Here is a 17,689-nt window from a genome sequence, read left to right as displayed (position 1 = left end):
GAGAGACTTGTGCACATAAAATAAAAGGACCCGCCTGCTTGTACTCTGCTGCTTGCTGCTCAGAAAAAAATATTTTATCCCTCAGCGTAGTGGTCAACCCTCATCAGTAATGATTCACGCCTCAACCTCGTACATTGTTTAATCTCTATTGGGCGGTGAATTTGCTGGATACACCGGGAAAGCGCGCCATCCGGAAGACATGGAAATAAAGATTGCCAGTGGAGATGATTTTGATTAGTTGTGATAATTGACTTAATTTCACTATAATCTATAGTACTTTCGCCTTTTACTGGCATTAACCCTTCTAGTCAACCGCAGAAATAGTGCGTACAAATAGGGCATGTTACCAGTCCCTATACCGGTTGGGGGTTGACTCGATGCACACGTTTTTTTTTTTCTCTGAGCAAATACTGTACTTTACATCAATCAGGCGAGATGAAGCTGTCCTTTAGTTCTCTGGTGATCACCGCTGGCATCTTCGGTATCCTCAGTTTCGCGTTCCTGGCTACGGCGATCGGGAGCGACTACTGGTACATTATTGAGGTGAACAGAACCAACCGGACCGATACAAACGTTTCGGATTCCCATTCCGGATTGTGGATAACTTATGAAGGTATGCATTTGGATGAAGTAATTTGAAACCAATGTCTTTCTTAGATGGATGCCTTTTATAGTATCAGTTAGGATTATGTGTTGTCATTTTTCCTGTAGCAAGACACTTTTATTGTCACAATGAAAACTGAATAAAATCCGTGGATAATCCATTTGGTCCTCTGAATGTGTTTATCCATCTTTTCAGGTCAGAAGGTGTATTCTTACACATTTAACTCCCCCAACTACTCTGATTCTGAGATGCACATGTTGAGTGAGTTACCTGTCCATTATCACCTTATTAAACAAGACAGAATAAAACATTTACAGCTATTGCTATTTTGAATAGATTCTCTTATTGATGAAGCCGCAATCTGTGTCTCAAGTGTTGGTGATAGAAGTGCTCCTATGGTTGGAATATTGTGTGTCTGTTTGTTTCCCCAGACATGCACAGTGCGATTGTGGTCCTATTGCCTCTAAGCCTGGTCCTGCTGGTGTTCGGAGGCATCTGTGGATTGATCAGTTCCCTGGCCCGGAGCCCCACCCTCCTCACTGGCACCGCCTCCTATCTCATCCTCTGCAGTAAGTGTGTCATCCATCATCGCTCATCCTTAGGGCCCTAACTCCTAGTCTTAATGCTAGTCTGTTTGTGCTACCATGCCAACGCCTTGTTACTCATTGTCATGTTTAGCATGACACAGAGTTGACATGATAGCACAAGGAGATCTGGGACAAGGGCAAGGTTACCTGACACCTGCATGTCCAAATGCACTCCTATGCAACATACTCCCATCCATAAAGTCTTTAGAACAGGGGTGGGCAATTCCTTGAGGGCCTGATTGGTGTCAGTTTTGCCCCAGCTAACACACCTGACTCCAATAATCAGCTAATCATGATCTCCAGTTTAGAATGCAATTTGATTAATCAGTTGGGTTTGCTAGGGATTGAGAACAAGTGATACCAATCAGGCCCTCGAGGACTGGATTTGCCAACCTCTGCTTTAGCGCAATGTTTCCCAACTCCAGTACCAAGTAACCCCAACAGTACACATTTTTGATGAAGCCCTGGACAAGCACACCTGATTCAACTAGTCAACTAATCATCAAGTCCTCAATGAGTTGATTTAGGTGAGTTTGTCTCAGGCTACAACAGAAATATGTGCTGTTGGGTGTGCTCGAGGACTGGAGTTGGGAAAGACTGCTTTAGAGCCAGACCATTCACTTAGAGTTGTGTGCATCTCAATCGTACAAAGGAGGACATTTGGAGGCATCAGGGTAATTTTAGATAATTGAGATTCACCCCTGTAGTTTCACAGTTGAAGTGAGAGGGTGGTGGTGTGGTTAATTGGAGCACAGATACAGAAGGTCTCACACCATCTGGCTCTGCATCACAGAACGACTTGGAAAGGTCTTGTTATTGTCGGCAATGTTATTTACCACAATGTCAGTCTCCACACACACTAAACTAAACTATCTCCATGTGCTTGGAGCTAAACTGATAATAATGGGTTTGATTTGACCACGGAGGAAGGAAGAATATTTTAAGATGGATGTTCTCTCCACTGCCCGCCAGTCCATCTTTTAAAATTGTATTTATTTATTTCACCTTTATTTAACCAGGTAAGCTAGTTGAGAACAAGTTCTCATTTGCAACTGCGACCTGGCCAAGATAAAGCATAGCAGTTCGACGCATACAACAACACAGAGTTACACATGGAATGAACAAAGCATACAGTCAATAATACAGTAGGAAAAAAAGAAAACAAAGTCTATTCAGCCCTACATCTCTCTCCTGTACTTAGTGGAAATGTTAGTTTGTTTGCCTCCCAGATAGTAGATGGATTACCGGTATTAGTATATCTGTTACTGATCTTTGGGGATGGCCAACACTGCAATATCCCTCTGCTTTCAAACACTTTCACTTCCTAATTTCATTTTTATTGAAGGGGGCTGCTGAGGAGAGCAATGATTTGGTTATATCCACTGAAATAAGTCATTTGAGTAATAGTGAGGGGGGTGTAGAGAATAGAAGAGGGAAGGTACTGGAGAGCAAGATATGGATGGGAATGACTTTAGCCAGCTTTAGAGGAGGAGAAAGAGGTGGAAGTTATGGGCTTTAAAATGGATGGAGATGAAGAGATTAGTGTTTGGGATTTAAACAAGAGAAATTAGGGTATGGAGAGATTGTAAAAATAAAGGTTTGTAGAGAGAGAACTAGGTTGAGAGCGATGGATGATGATAGACTTACACTGTACCCCAATTACAAGGCCATATCACTGGGAAGGAACAGGCCACAGATGGCTTGATGGCACCCCTGCCTAGCCTGTTGATTACCAATCCAGTTATGAGGATTACCTTCTCAACCGTACAGTATATCCTTTATTATCGTTATCGAGAGTCACTTGGCGCTAGAGTTGTAAAGACCTTCTCTATGGAAAGTGCAAGTACACAGTACTGTATGTCCTCTGAGAGGAATATCAATTAATTGGACAGCACACTGGAAAGTGTTTTCCTTTTCATTGTTGGACAACATTACCAGGATTTAGCACCTTATTATTTAGGGGCCCGATTCTGATTAAGGAAATAACTATTGCACACGCCTTTCCGACGCACTTCTCAGTAGTTGGTATTCAGATTTACCTTATGAAGGTCTCCGTTTCAGCACCAACTGGTAGATATAAAAAATACTCTGATCTTGTAGATTAATACGGTATATTTTAGGGTTAGGAAAGTATCTATGAATCATAAACCGGTTTAGAGAGCCTTCACGCACTACATATCTTGATGAATAAAAAAGTGGTTTGATTAATCCTGAAAGTTGTCATACTCAAGTATAATCCATAAAATATTCAAAGGTGGAAAAAAGTGTACAATAGGGTTTGAACAATAGTCCTATGAATTTACCCTAATTCTCACTAATCATGAAACAACGGTCCACTCGTCGTGAACCGTGCGCAAGGTTCCAGGCTTAACCTGCTACGTGTGGTCTGATTTACTCAATGATTTAAAAAGGCTACGTGACCCAAATTATTGCACAACGTTAGCCTAATATGAGCCACAAATGCTAGCGACCATCAGGAACAATTACACGAACGTGACAGAGGAATGAAAGGGAAACGGAATGGAATGATGCAAAATATAAGCTACAAATGGAAGAAAATTAACACTGAAGTGAGTTATAAATGTATGTGGGTATTACTGACGGTGGCTCCCCGATAGTGCTGATATTTAACATTACACACATTGTAAAATAAAACCTGAGAAAAGCCCGGGCATAGGCTATAATTAAGACATTCTAATGAGCATGCATTAACTCGGCAGGTTCGGGGGCAGGTTCCCTACAGAAGCCTATAGTTTGGGTGTCCAAATTTCATCCACGCAAATTATACGGGCACACATTTAAAATTCGTAACAACGGCGCAGCTATTTGTAGCCTCTTTCACTGTGGAAAAGGGGCCGCAATACATGTCATGTTGATTTTCAGTTTGCTTCCGTATAGCTGGTTTCACATTAGTCTCCAAGCAAAAAATAAAGTATATGCTTTTTCCTCTTGGAACGGGCCGGTTCGCTCGACCTTATTCATGGAGTCCTCGCGCGTAAAAGTGGAATAATGAGGCGACTAAACCAAGGTCAGACTAAGGTTTATCTGTAGACACACCTCCGTTACAACTTCATTTCTTAGATCTCCACACCGAACAAATAGCGGGTGAATAGCATCCTGCTATCCTGCTTAGGTTCAAGGTCAGAATACTCATGCTGTTCTCCTGCTTAGATTCAAGGTCAGAATACACAGCGAGAGAAGTGCCTAAAATTGGAATTACGTTAGTTTTACGTGCGCTTAACTCTGGTCAGAAAAGGGCCCTAATAGATTATTAACTTGAGGGTAGAGCGTTGTTTACTGTTTTACTTAATCAAGAGTGACCAATGCAGCAGCTTCAGCCAACACGCCGCTCTTGACCGATGGGCGTCCCCACACAAATTGAATGAGTGGAACGAACATTCTAGATTCTACTAATTCTAACTCTACTGGTGCCCTTTCTCTCCCCGTGACACTGCCAGTTAGGCCTAGAATAACCCTGATAAAGAAAGCCTTGTGATGCAGGAGAACTGAGTTAAGGAACAAGACTCTAAATGCCTTCAGACCTAATCAACAGCACATGGCAATGTGTGAAATGGAATCAAGGCTGGAATTACACTGAACAAAAAATATAAACGCAGCATGCAACAATTTCAACTGATTACAGTTCAAATAAGGAAATCACTCAATTGAAATACCTTCATTAGACACTAATCTATGGATTTCACTTGACTGGGAATACTGATATGCATCTATTGGTCATACACCTTTTTTTTAAGTAGGGGCGTGGATCAGAAAATTGGTCAGTAATCTGGTGTGACCACCATTTGCCTCATGCAGTATGACACCTCCTTCCTATTTGTAGTTATTATGGATCCCCATCAGCTGCTGCCTTGGCAGAAGCTACTCTTTCTGGGGTCCAGCGAAATTAAGGCAGTAATACATTTTTAAAACATTACAATACAGTCATAACAGATTATACAACATTTTAAATGTGTGCCCTCAGGCCTCTACTACCACATATCTATTACATAAAATCCATGTGTACGTGTGTGTATAGTGCGTATGTTATCGTGTGTTTGTGTGCATCTGTCGATGTTTGTTTGTGTTGCTTCACAGTCCCTGCTGTTCCATAAGGTGTATCTGTTTTGTAAATCTAATTTTACTGCTAGCAATGAGTTGCTTGGTGTGGAATAGAATTCCATGTAGTACTGTGCGCCTCCCATAGTCTGTTCTGGACTTGGGGACTGTGAAGAGACCTCTGGTGGCATGTCTTGTGGTGTATGCATGGGTGTCCGAGTTGTGCCAGTAGTTCAGACAGACAGCTCGGTGCACTCAACATGTCAATACCTCTCACAAATACAAGTAGTGATGAAGTCAATCTCTCCTCCACTTTGAGCCAGGCGAGATTGACATGCATATTATTGTTAGCCATGCTGCCCTGTTCTGAGACAATTGCAAGTCCCTCTTTGTGGCACCTGAACACACGACTGAACAGTAGTCCAGGTGCAAGAAAACTAGGGCCTGTAGGACCTGCCTTGTGGATAGTGCTGTTTAGAATGCGCTTTATTATAGACCGACTTCTCCCCATCCTAGCTACTGTTGTATACATTTGTTTTGACCATAGCAGTTTACAATCCAGGGTTACTCCAAGCAGTTTGGTCTTTCCACATTATTCATTACAATATTTAGTTGAGGTTTAGTGAATTATGTCCCAAATACAATGCTTTTAGTTTTAGAAATATTTAGAACTGTAGTTTCACCCATTCTGAAACTGCAGCTCTTTTTCAAGTGTTGCAGTCATTTCAGTCGCTGTGGTAGCTGACGTGTATAGTGTTGCGTCATCAGCACACTTTATTTTTTAAAACCTTTTAAACCTTTTAAAGTCAGTTAAGAACAAATTCTTATTTTCAATGACGGCCTGTTCAGAGGCAGAACGACAGATTTGTACCTTGTCAGCTCAGGGATTTGAATTTGCAACCTTTCGGTTACTAGTCCAACTCTCTAACCACTAGGCTACCCTGCTGCTTTGCTGAAAGCATGTTAGTAAAGATTGAAAAAAGTAAGTGGCCTAGGCGGCTGCCTTGGGGAATTCCTGATTTCTACCTGGGTTTTGTTGGAGAGGCTTCCATTAAAGAACATCCTCTATTATGTTAGACAGGCAACTCTTTATCCACCATACAGCATTGGGTGTAAAGCCATAACGCATAAGTTTTTACAGCAACAGACTTTGATTGATAATGTCAAAAGCCGCACTGAATCTAACAAAACAGCTCCCCCCATTATTTTCTCTCAGCCAGTCGTCAGTAATTTGTGTAAGTGCTGTGCTTGTTGAATGGCCTTCCCTATAAGCGTGCTAAAAGTCTTGTCAATTTGTTTACTGTAAAATAGCATTGTATCTGGTCAAACAACATTTTTTTCCAAAAGTTTATTAAGGCTTGGTAACAGGCTGATTGGTCGGCTATTTGAGCCAGTTAAGGGTTTTTTACTATTCTTAGGTAGGGGATTAACTTGTGTTCCCTCCAGGTAGGAGGGCACACACTTTCTAGTAGGCTTAAATGTAAAATATGGCAAATAGGAGTGGCAATTTCATCTGCTATTATCCTCAGTAATATTCCATCCAAGTTGTCAGACAAGTTGTGGCTTGTCATTGTTGATAAACAATATTTTACTTTACGGAATTCAAAATTACAATGCTTGTCTTTCATAATTTGGTAAGATATACTTGGATGTGTAGTGTCAGCATTTGTTGCTGGCATGTCATGCCTAAGTTTGCTAATCTTGCCAATGAAAACAAATATTAAAGGAGTTGGCAATATCAGTGGATTTTGATGAATGAGCCATCTGATTCAATGAATGATGATATAGAGGTGATCCGGCTATGGATTGTGGAATGTTGTCCCACTCCTCTTCATTGGCTGTGCGAAGTTGCTGGATATTGGCGAGAACTGGAACACGCTGTCGATCCAGAGCATCCCAAACATGCTCAATGGGTGACATGTCTGGTGAGAATGCAGGCCATGGAAGAACTGGGACATTTTCAGCTTTCGGGAATTGTATAAAGATCCTTGCGACTTGGGGCTGTGCATTATTATGCTGAAACATGAGGTAATGGTGGGGATGAATAGCACGACAATGGACCTCAGGATCTCTTCACGGTATCTCTGTGCATTCAAACTGCCATCAATAAAATGCAGTTGTGTTCATTGTCTGTAGCTTATGCCTGCCCATACCATAAACCCACTACCATGGGGCACTCTGTTCACAATGTTGACATCAGAAAACCGCTCGCCTGCACGACGCCATACATGTGGTCTGCGGTTTTGAGGCCGGTTGTGCGTACTGCTAAATTCACTAAAACGAAGTTGGAGGTAGCTTATAGTAGAGAAATGAACATGCCTGCCTCAAACTTCACATCTGTGGCTTTATGTTGTGTGACAAAACTTCACATTTTAGTGGCCTTTTATTGTCCCTGGCACAAGGTGCACCTGTGTAATGATGTTTAATCCGCTTCTTGATGTGCCACCTGTCAGGTGGATGGATTATCTTGGCAAAGGAGAAGTGCTCACTGACAGGTATGTAAACAAATATGCTTTTTGTGCATATGAAACATTTCTTGGATCTTTTATTTCAGCTCATTAAACATGAGACCAACACTTTACATGTTGCGTTTTATATTTTTGTTCAGGGATTTGGCTTTCTACTGACTCCTTGTGAATTTGGTCTGTGTGCCTTGTCTTCCTCGCTCTGTTGTGGTCACTCTACGTGTGGCGCTATTGTGTTTGTGCCTTCTCTCCATCCTTCTTTTGTCTTCTCCCGGTCATTCTTATCTTTGATTTTATCTTCTTCAATTCCTCCATCAAGCATGTTTTCTTGTAAACGTCTCCAATTTACTGGAAAACTTGTCTCTTTGTGTATATGTGAGGGTCTTGTATCATCTGCCAAATGCTCAATTTAACAAATTCCATGAGCTTAATAAAAATGTTAAATACACATCACCATCAGTGAGCTTTATGGCTAAGGGGGCCCTAAAGCCTCACAACACAAAGGTCCTTTCAATCCCCTCAGGAAGAGGGACTCCGGGTCAGACTGACCCAAAGTGCTTCTGCAGCAGTAAGTAGCCTTGGATGAGCATTGGCTTGCCCGAGCCAGAACAGCTCATAGGGTAGGACTCTATCTGTTTTTTTTCTGTAGCTTGAGTCAGATTGATGTACAAGTACACCCCTTAGACATCGGGTGGGGAGAGATTACAGGTGTAAAAGAAAAACTATCAAAGAAATGCATACAAGGACAACCCCAACGCATTCCTCCCGTTAGTAACCATACACCCGCCAACACCCCCCTCCCACTGGTTAAATGGGAGAGCGTGAGATGGTTGCCATTTTGCAGAACTAGTCTTCTCTAGTTTACATTAAGGGATATCTGGATATCTCAGTGTAGACCACCTCTTCCAGGTCAATGGGTATCATTGAACTACAGAAATTCAGAAATTCAGAAATGTCAATATATTCATTTTGATAATAGATATTCTGCAGGTTAAAACAACTAAAATATTATTTCATTTACTGAGGTCGGATTGAATTGATTTGAGCGTTCTGTTAAAGTTTCTGGCAAGTGTTTAATCTAAGGAAGGAACTATATCTACTCCCAATTATTTAAATTGGGAAACAATTGGTATTACTTAAGTAGAGATGGAGTCCACCATCGGCGTCTTGAAAGGCAGTAGGGCTGATTTGGTTAGGTACCTTTTATAGCTTGAGATGAAGCATTGCATATCATAGATACATTCAGTGTTTGGGAGCCATAGAGCTACTTTGTCTAGATATGGTAAAATATACACTGCTCAAAAAAATAAAGGGAACACTTAAACACAATAATGTAACTCCAAGTCAATCACAGTTCTGTGAAATCAAACTGTCCACTTAGGAAGCAACACTGATTGACAATACATTTCACATGCTGTTGTGCAAATGGTATAGACAACAGGTGGAAATTATAGGCAATTAGCAAGACACCCCCAATAAAGGAGTAGTTCTGCAGGTGGTGACCGCAGACCACTTCTCAGTTCCTATGCTTACTGGCTGATGTTTTGGTCACTTTTGAATGCTGGCGGTGCTTTCACTCTAGTGGTAGCATGAGACGGAGTCTACAACCCACACAAGTGGCTCAGGTAGTGCAGCTCATCCAGGATGGCACATCAATGCGAGCTGTGGCAAGAAGGTTTGCTGTGTCTGTCAGCGTAGTGTCCAGAGCATGGAGGCGCTACCGGGAGACAGGCCAGTACATCAGGAGACGTGGAGGAGGCCGTAGGAGGGCAACAACCCAGCAGCAGGACCGCTACCTCCGCCTTTGTGCAAGGAGGAGCAGGAGGAGCACTGCCAGAGTCCTGCAAAATGACCTCCAGCAGGCCACAAATGTGCATGTGTCTGCTCAAATGGTCAGAAACAGTCTCCATGAGGGTGGTATGAGGGCCTGACGTCCACAGGTGGGGGTTGTGCTTACAGCCCAACACCGTGCAGGACATTTGGCATTTGCCAGAGAACACCAAGATTGGCAAATTTGCCACTGGTGCCCTGTGCTCTTCACAGATGAAAGCAGGTTCACACTGAGCACATGTGACAGACGTGACAGTCTGGAGACGCCGTGGAGAACGTTCTGCTGCCTGCAACATCCTCTAGCATGACTGGTTTGGCGGTGGGTCAGTCATGGTGTGGGGTGGCATTTCTTTGGGGGGGATGCACAGCCCTCCATGTGTTTGCCAGAGGTAGCCTGACTGCCATTAGGTACCAAGATGAGATCCTCAGACCCCTTGTGAGACCATATGCTGGTACCGTTGGCCCTGGGTTCCTCCTAATGCAAGACAATGCTAGACCTCATGTGGCTGGAGTGTGTCAGCAGTTCCTGCAAGAGGAAGGCATTAATTCTATGGACTGGCCCGCCCGTTCCCCAGACCTGAATCCAATTGAGCACATCTGGGACATCATGTCTCGCTCCATCCACCAACGCCACGTTGCACCACAGACTGTCCAGGAGTTGGCGGATGCTTTAGTCCAGGTCTGGGAAGAGATCCCTCAGGAGACCATCCGCCACCTCATCAGGAGCATGCCCAGGCGTTGTAGGGAGGTCATACAGGCACGTGGAGGCCACACACACTACTGAGCCTCATTTTGACTTGTTTTAAGGACATTACATCAAAGTTGGATCAGCCTGTAGTGGTTTTCCACTTTAATTTTGAGTGTGACTCCAAATCCAGACCTCCATGGGTTGATAAATTTGATTTCCATTGATAATTTGTGTGATTTTGTTGTCAGCACATTCAACTATGTAAAGAAAAAAGTATTTAATAATATTTCATTCATTCAGATCTAGGATGTGTTATTTTAGTGTTCCCTTTATTTTTTTGAGCAGTGTATAATCGAGCGTGTAATGATATTAAGTGATCAGTAGATTTTGGGGAAATTTGTGTTATTTCCTTCGATTGATGAATTGCCTGAGCCAGGGGTTCCATGAGTAAGAATATTAAAGGTGAAATTGGATTTCCTTCTAGTGATTCTGAACGGAGCTGAGTAGATTTAACAGGTCATAACTATGGCTAGATGAGAATGCAGTTAAATAAAGGAATAGCTTGAGTGGAGATGGTACAGCCAGGTAGGGAGAAACATCAGTCAGACAAGCAGGACTGGAGCTCTTTATCAGGCATCTCTGTCTCTGAAGTTCACAACTACTCATCCTCTGTCGGTAGGCTGGAACATCCACCAGCGAAAGTGTAGACTCCACCTGGGTGATGCTTGGAATCTATAAGTGTCTGAGAGACCCACACCTCTAGCCACGTACGAACCACAAGACTACCACACCTCTAGCCTCGTACGAACCACAAGGCTACCACACCTCGGAAGTAATCAGGAGCAGTCTCTTACGAGGCGAGCTTCTGTCATCTGGGGTCCGTGTCAATAGGGAATATCCAGAACTTGTTTATTTCAATTTCCTGTTCATTTCTGCTAACAAACGATGTGTCTGTCGTAGCCAGCAACCATATCCACCAATCATTGAGCAGGCTGATGGGTAGTTGATTATACTCCCTGTGGTACTGTCTCTGGTTTTGTCATTGTAAGTCATTCGGATCACTTTTATTATTTCAGTCCTGTGTGAATAAGCCCTCTGTGTAATTGTCACTGATGTTCTTTCTAATGTTCCTGGCTTGATGGCTCTATGGTTTTCTGGAATTTTATGAGTATCTTTGTATTAGTCGCCAGTCAGTCCAGTGTAGATGGAGTCTGAGGGAAAAGTAAGGCTGTCTGATGGTCCATTTGAGGATTGTAGGTCAACTCAATAATAACTGACTCTCTCACTCACACACCTTCCACTCCTTCCTCCCTTTCAGCTCTTGACACCCTTGGGTGACATAGGGATAAATTAAAATTATGCCCACCTAGCCCCCCTGCCAACAATATGTGGTGATTTGGGCTGCTGGGTGCAGGGAGCTGGATACAAAGACGTTATAGTTTATTGACTTTTCCTATTCCGCCGGAACCAAAGACAAGAGTTTCCTCCATGGCAACATAACAGGACTCTGATGGCTCTTAAACTCCGATATCATCAGATGGTGCATGCTTCAGTCTACTTCTTGTTTCTCTCATTGTAATATGTGGGTTGTAAAGACAAAACCAAATACACCATTCAAGTGTTCCTCTCTTTCGCTGGCTGTCCCTTTGATCCTATTCTTTTATGTGTAAGAAGCTGTCTGTGACTGTGGTGTCATTGTCCTCCAATGCTACCGCCTTTCAGGTGATCCTTCTCTCCAAGCCAAGTGTACCCTGTTAGCACTTGTACATACTTGTGCTTACATGAAAATAATGTTCAATCTCCCTCTCCAACTGCTTGTGTGCGCATTTGGTATATTAGCAATGACTTACTGTTATTGTCTCCCCAGGTTTGCTGACATGCTTCAAAGTGAGCCCCAGCTACATCAATTACGTGTGTGTGTGTGTTTCCTCAGGTGTTCTGACCCTCTCTGGTGTCAGCCTGTACATCAGTTACTCCCAACAGGCGATGGCTGAGACTGAGAGGCTGGTGGGGGCTGAGCGTTTGGCCCAGGTGGTCAGCACCTCTTTCGGCTGGTCCCTCGGCCTGGCCTGGCTCTCCTTCTGCCTGGAGGTCCTCGCTGGCCTGCTGCTGCTGCTAGCTTCCCGCCTAGCCACCCTGCAGCACGGACCACAAGGCCACGGCTGGCCTCTCCATGTTGTAACCTAACCCAAGAGGCAGATGTCACAAGAACTGGATAACCAACTGGCCCTGAACTGTACCTTCAATTTTCAAATGATTTGTATGTGCTCGTATCTGGCACCACAAATTAAGTTCTCTCTGGAAAAATTGTTCTTTAAGTATTTATTTTTTCCATCCAAAATGCCATGTGGTTTAGTCTATGGGCAAAACAGTTGAGATGTAGTGCCATCTTTTGGTGTGATAAGTCACTACATTTCAATTGACAAATGCCCCCAAATAGCAAATTGTATTATTGTGGTCCTATAGGATGAGAAATTTAAACGTACTAGAACTACAGGCCTCAACCACAAGTCACTCTGAATGGCTGTTAGCGGTCAAGGGGTTTCATTTTGGAACTTGGGCAAGTGAAGGGCTATAGGAAAGAAGTATGTATCATGAGTGGATGTACTCAAAGCAAAAGCCATAGTAGAAATGCTCAGAGCAGACTGAGGGTGCATCTCAAGTGAGTCTTTAGCCAGATGCAGCAGTGGTATCAACGGAGCCTTGTCTGGCAGAAAAACAGTTCATTCAGACTCATTTACTGCCTGTTTAAAAAAAACAAACATCTGACATGGCTGACTTGCCTAAACAAAGGTGGTTTCTACTGACAATTGAGATGTACAAACTATGGCATTAGGGAGTGATGAGTGGATAAGAGGCAATCTGTAATTCTGATTAAGAAATTAGGAGACTAAATGACTTGGCGTTACCTTAGATTGTAAACTGTCATGGTCAAAACATATCGATTCAATGGTTGTAAAGATGGGGAGAGATCTGGCCGTAATAAAGAGATGCTCTGATTGTTTTGACACCACACTCCAAAAATCAAGTTCTGCAGGCTCTAGTTTTGTCTAATCTTGATTATTGTGTGGTCCAGTGCTGCAAGGAAAGACCTAGTGAAGCTGAAGTTGGCCCAGAACAGAGCGACACATATTGCTCTTCACTGTAATCAGAGGCCTGATATAAATACCATGCATGCCAGTCTCTCTTAGCTAAGAGTTGAGGAGAGACTGACTGCATCACTTATTTTTATAAGAAACATTAACGTGTCAAATCCCCAATTGTTTGCATAGTCAACATACACAAAGCTCTGACACACTTACCCCATCAGACAGAGCCCAAATCCATAACAAATTCATGAAAGCGTACAGTATTATTTAGAGCCATTATTGCATGGAACTCTGTTCCATCTCGTATTGCTCAAATAAACAGAATCTGTTTTTTTTGTGTTTTTTTAAAGGATAAAGCAACACCACACAACGCCTCTCCCCTGTTTGACCGAGATAGTTTGTGTATGCATTGATATGTAGGCTACGTGTACCTTTTTAAGAAATGTATGTACAGTTGAAGTCGGCAGTTTACATACACTTAGGTTGGAGTCATTAAAACTTGTTTTTCAACCACCACAAATTTCTTGTTAACAAACTATACTTTTGGCAAGTCGGTTAGGACATCTACTTTGTGCATGACACAAGTCATTTTTCCAACAACTGTTTACAGACATTATTTCACTCATTCACTGTATTACAGTTCCAGTGGGTCAGAAGTTAACATACGCTAAATTGACTGTGCCTTTAAACAGCTTTGAAAATTCCAGAAGATTATGTCATGGCTTTAGAAGCTTCTGATTGACTCAAATGATGTCAATTAGCCTATTGGAGGTGTACCTGTGGATGTATTTCAAGACCTACCTTCAAACTCCGTGCCTCTTTGCTTGACATCATGGGAAAATCAAAAGAAATCAGCCAATCAGCCAAGAAAAATTGTAGACCACAAATCTGGTTCATCCTTGGGAGTAATTTCAAAACCATCCCAACCGTGAAGAACGGTGGTGGCAGCATCATGTTGTGGGTGTGCTTTGTTGCAGGAGGGACTGGTGCACTTCACAAAATAGATGGCATCATTAGGCAGCAAAATTATGTGCATATATTGAAGCAACATCTCCAGACATCAGTCAGGAAGTTAAATCTTGGTCGCAAATGGGTCTTTCAAATGGACAATGACCCTAAGCATACTTCCAAAGTTGTGGCAAAATGGCTTAAGGACAACAAAGTCAAGGTATTGGTGTGACCTCAATCCTATAGAAAATTTGTGGGCAGAACTAAAAAAGCATGTGCGAGCAAGGAGGCCTACAAACCTGACTCAGTTACACCAACTCTGTCAGGAGGAATGGGCCAAAATTCACCCAACTTATTCTGGGAAGCTTGTGGAAGGCTACGTTTAACCCAAGTTCAACAATTTAAAGGCAATGCAACCAAATACTAATTGAGTGTATGTAAACCTCTGACCCACTGGAAAGAAATTAAAGCTGAAATAAATAATTATCTCTACTATTCTGACATTTCACATTCTTAAAATAAAGTGGTGATCCTAACTGGCCTAAGACATGGAATTTTTACTAGGATTACATGTCAGTAATTGTGAATAACGGAGTTGAAATGTATTTGGATAAGGTGTATGTAAACTTCCGACTTCAACTGTAGTTCTGTCCTTGAGCTGTTCTTGTCTATTAATGTTCTGTATTATGTCATGTTTCATGTTTTGTGTGGACCCCAGGAAGGGTAGCAGCTGCTTTTGCAACAGCTAATGGGGATCCTAATAAAATACCAAATGAGCATGCTAAAACGGACGTAGTCAATATAACAATTTGTTCGGCACTTTTGAAATGTGCAGTGACAGAATTCAGAACCCGTTCTTACAGTATTCTACCTGTACACCAAGTCAGGACTGTAGGATAAATAAAGGTAATAAAGGAGGCATATAAGCAGACAATGAAAACTCTTACAATATTCAATGATGGAATTTCTCTAAAACAGGCTATAGGCTACATGTGCACCACCAAGTCACAACAGTAATCTAAGTTATGAGGGGGAAAGGGACCAAATTATTAGGGTGAGGCACATGGCCTACTAACAGTTTACTACACAACATACACTTAGTATTACTTTCTTAGCTACAGTATACATATCTTCCTGGCATCTTACATAATTTATGCAGCAGCATACAAGACATATTTGGACTCACTTGTTGTGCTGTGCTTACATGAACAGGAAGGTGGTGTTGGTGGTCTTTCTTGTGGGCAAAATTTGTCATCAAAACCTGTCATTCTTTGGATTTATGGGGTTTTCAAGACAACTGGGAACTCAGAGGAAAAAAACAAGGTTGAATCATGACATCAGTGATCTTCAGGTTGGAGCTCTAGAAAGAGGCCTGAGTTCCTGACTTAGAATTCCGAGTTGGATGACCGTTCAAAACGCATCTTCCCAGTTGTTTTCAATGTGGCAAAGTCATGCTGGATTAACAGCATGGCCAATGTATTCAACCTTTTCTGGCCCATGGTGTTGCATGTGAATGTTTATCCTTTTAAGCTTGTAAAAGAGACCCTTAAACCCAGACATGGACCACACACCCTCTCCACTGAATAGCAGGCTAGTGATTGCTTTGCAACACTTGCAGTTAGCCACTGATTCCTTCCAAACCACTCAATGTTGAATTTGCGATTTCCAACTTGTTGTGTAATGTTTATGTCCAATATCCGATGAGCACCGATCATTTTTATCTATCATTTGAAAAGGATTTGCCAGTAGATGTTCGATGTGATTCATGCTTGTTCGTCGCTTGCTAGCTAAGATTTTGAAAGTATGATGTTGACATGATCAGTCCAATCAAAGCTACGGTAGATATAACGTTATTTTACGTAATTTTATCTGTGGCCAATGACCTTGAGCCTTCTTGGATGGGCACGTATAATGTAACTCCATGGCAGCACCCAAGGGGCTTAAATGTTCGAGCTCCCCTATTCAGATTTTGCGGCGACGTAGTGTTCCCATGAGTGACAGAACACTGAGCCAATCACGGCGCAACTAGCAAACATTACAAACCCCTACTCTCTTTATTTTTCACTGGCTGCCCCACCACCACAGAAGGCACTGAGCTAGACTGAAACACCAGCATTTTGGAGCTGCCTTACTCAAGAAAACAAAAAAGAGACCATGTATGTGGCGTTATTAACTCAATGATTTTTTTTTTACATTGCAAACTGATATGTGACACATATTAATGCCAAAATAACATGCAAAGCAGGCAACAGCAAACATGTTTGCTAAACAAGTGGGGCTCAAATCAGAAGGGGCCCTGCCCTACATTTCTGATTGAGCAGACCTATGCCGTGCTTACTGTGAATGTGATCTCAGTGGACGCTGAAATAAATAAGCTTTTAAAAGGTGCATAGCTGGCAAAACGCAAATGGAATTAATCCCAGCCAAGGACACAGCAGCTTACATACAGTACACAACAAAAATAATCATCCAAGATTTAAGTGTTCCGCAGGGCTGATAATAGCAGTGGTTGTGGTGCGCTGTGCGTGGAGGGAAGGTCAGAGCAGAAAGGCTTTTGAATGACTGCTGCTTGACCTTTATCAACAGTGGGCCAGTGGGAGAGAGAGGTAACCTTCTCAGCAGCCCAACCTTGTCCCTGCTTGCCAGTAGCTGGCTCTGAGCTGTGCTTTGCTGCTCTATAACCAACCTGGTCTCAGAGCATTTCGTATTATTCTTTACGTAAATCCGAGACACTCATTTTAGTATGATGTGTCAAGAACCAATTTGACTGAGCTTGAAGAATTTTCAAAAGAATAATGGGAAAAAGTTGCACGATCCAGGTATGGCAAGCTCTTAGAGACTTACCCAGAAAAACTCACAGCTGCCAAAGGTGCTTCTAGAAAGTATTGACTCAGGTGTGTGAATACTTCTGTAAAATATATATTTCTGTATGACATTTTCTATGAATTTGCAAAAAAATCTAAAAACATGTTTTCACTTCATCATTATGGGCTATTGTGTGTATCCATTTTGAATTCAGGCTGTATGTACTGTATCAACAAAATGTGGAATAAATCAAGAGGTATGAAGGCACTATATACATCTACACTCTAACTAAACATTTAAAAACATATTTGTAGTGTGTTTTAAATGAAAATACATTGGTTTTCTCAGAAAATCCCAATTTTTGTCACCCTGATCTGTTTCACCTGTCTTGTGCTTGTATCCAGCCCCTCCAGGTGTTGCCCATCTTCCCCATTATCCCCTGTGCATTCATACCTGTGTTTTCTGTTTGTCTGTTGCCAGTACGTCTTGTCTCGTCAAGCCTACCAGCGTGTTTTCCCCATACTCCTGTTTTTCTCTCTCTACCCCGTTTTTCTTGTTTTTCCAGTTTTGACCCCTCTACCTGCCCTGACCCTGAGCCTGCCTGCCGTTCTGTACCT

General features: G+C 42.4%; 1 protein-coding gene across 1 annotated transcript; it reads left to right on the top strand.

The window, feature by feature from the left end:
• Positions 1–283: 283 nt before the first annotated feature.
• tmem235b (transmembrane protein 235b) lies at positions 284–15,054 on the top strand. The gene is made up of 4 exons (XM_021576207.3): positions 284–613; positions 800–865; positions 1,036–1,173; positions 12,164–15,054. Exons 1-4 carry the CDS (start codon positions 436–438, stop codon positions 12,415–12,417), a joined length of 636 nt encoding a protein of 211 aa, XP_021431882.1. The 5' UTR covers positions 284–435; the 3' UTR covers positions 12,418–15,054.
• Positions 15,055–17,689: the final 2,635 nt, after the last annotated feature.

This window comes from Oncorhynchus mykiss, chromosome 20, assembly GCF_057628025.1.
Source record: "Oncorhynchus mykiss isolate SJ-2025 chromosome 20, ASM5762802v1, whole genome shotgun sequence".
In the NCBI taxonomy this organism is placed as follows: Eukaryota; Metazoa; Chordata; class Actinopteri; order Salmoniformes; family Salmonidae; genus Oncorhynchus; species Oncorhynchus mykiss.
This window is presented reverse-complemented; position numbering and strand designations above follow the sequence as displayed.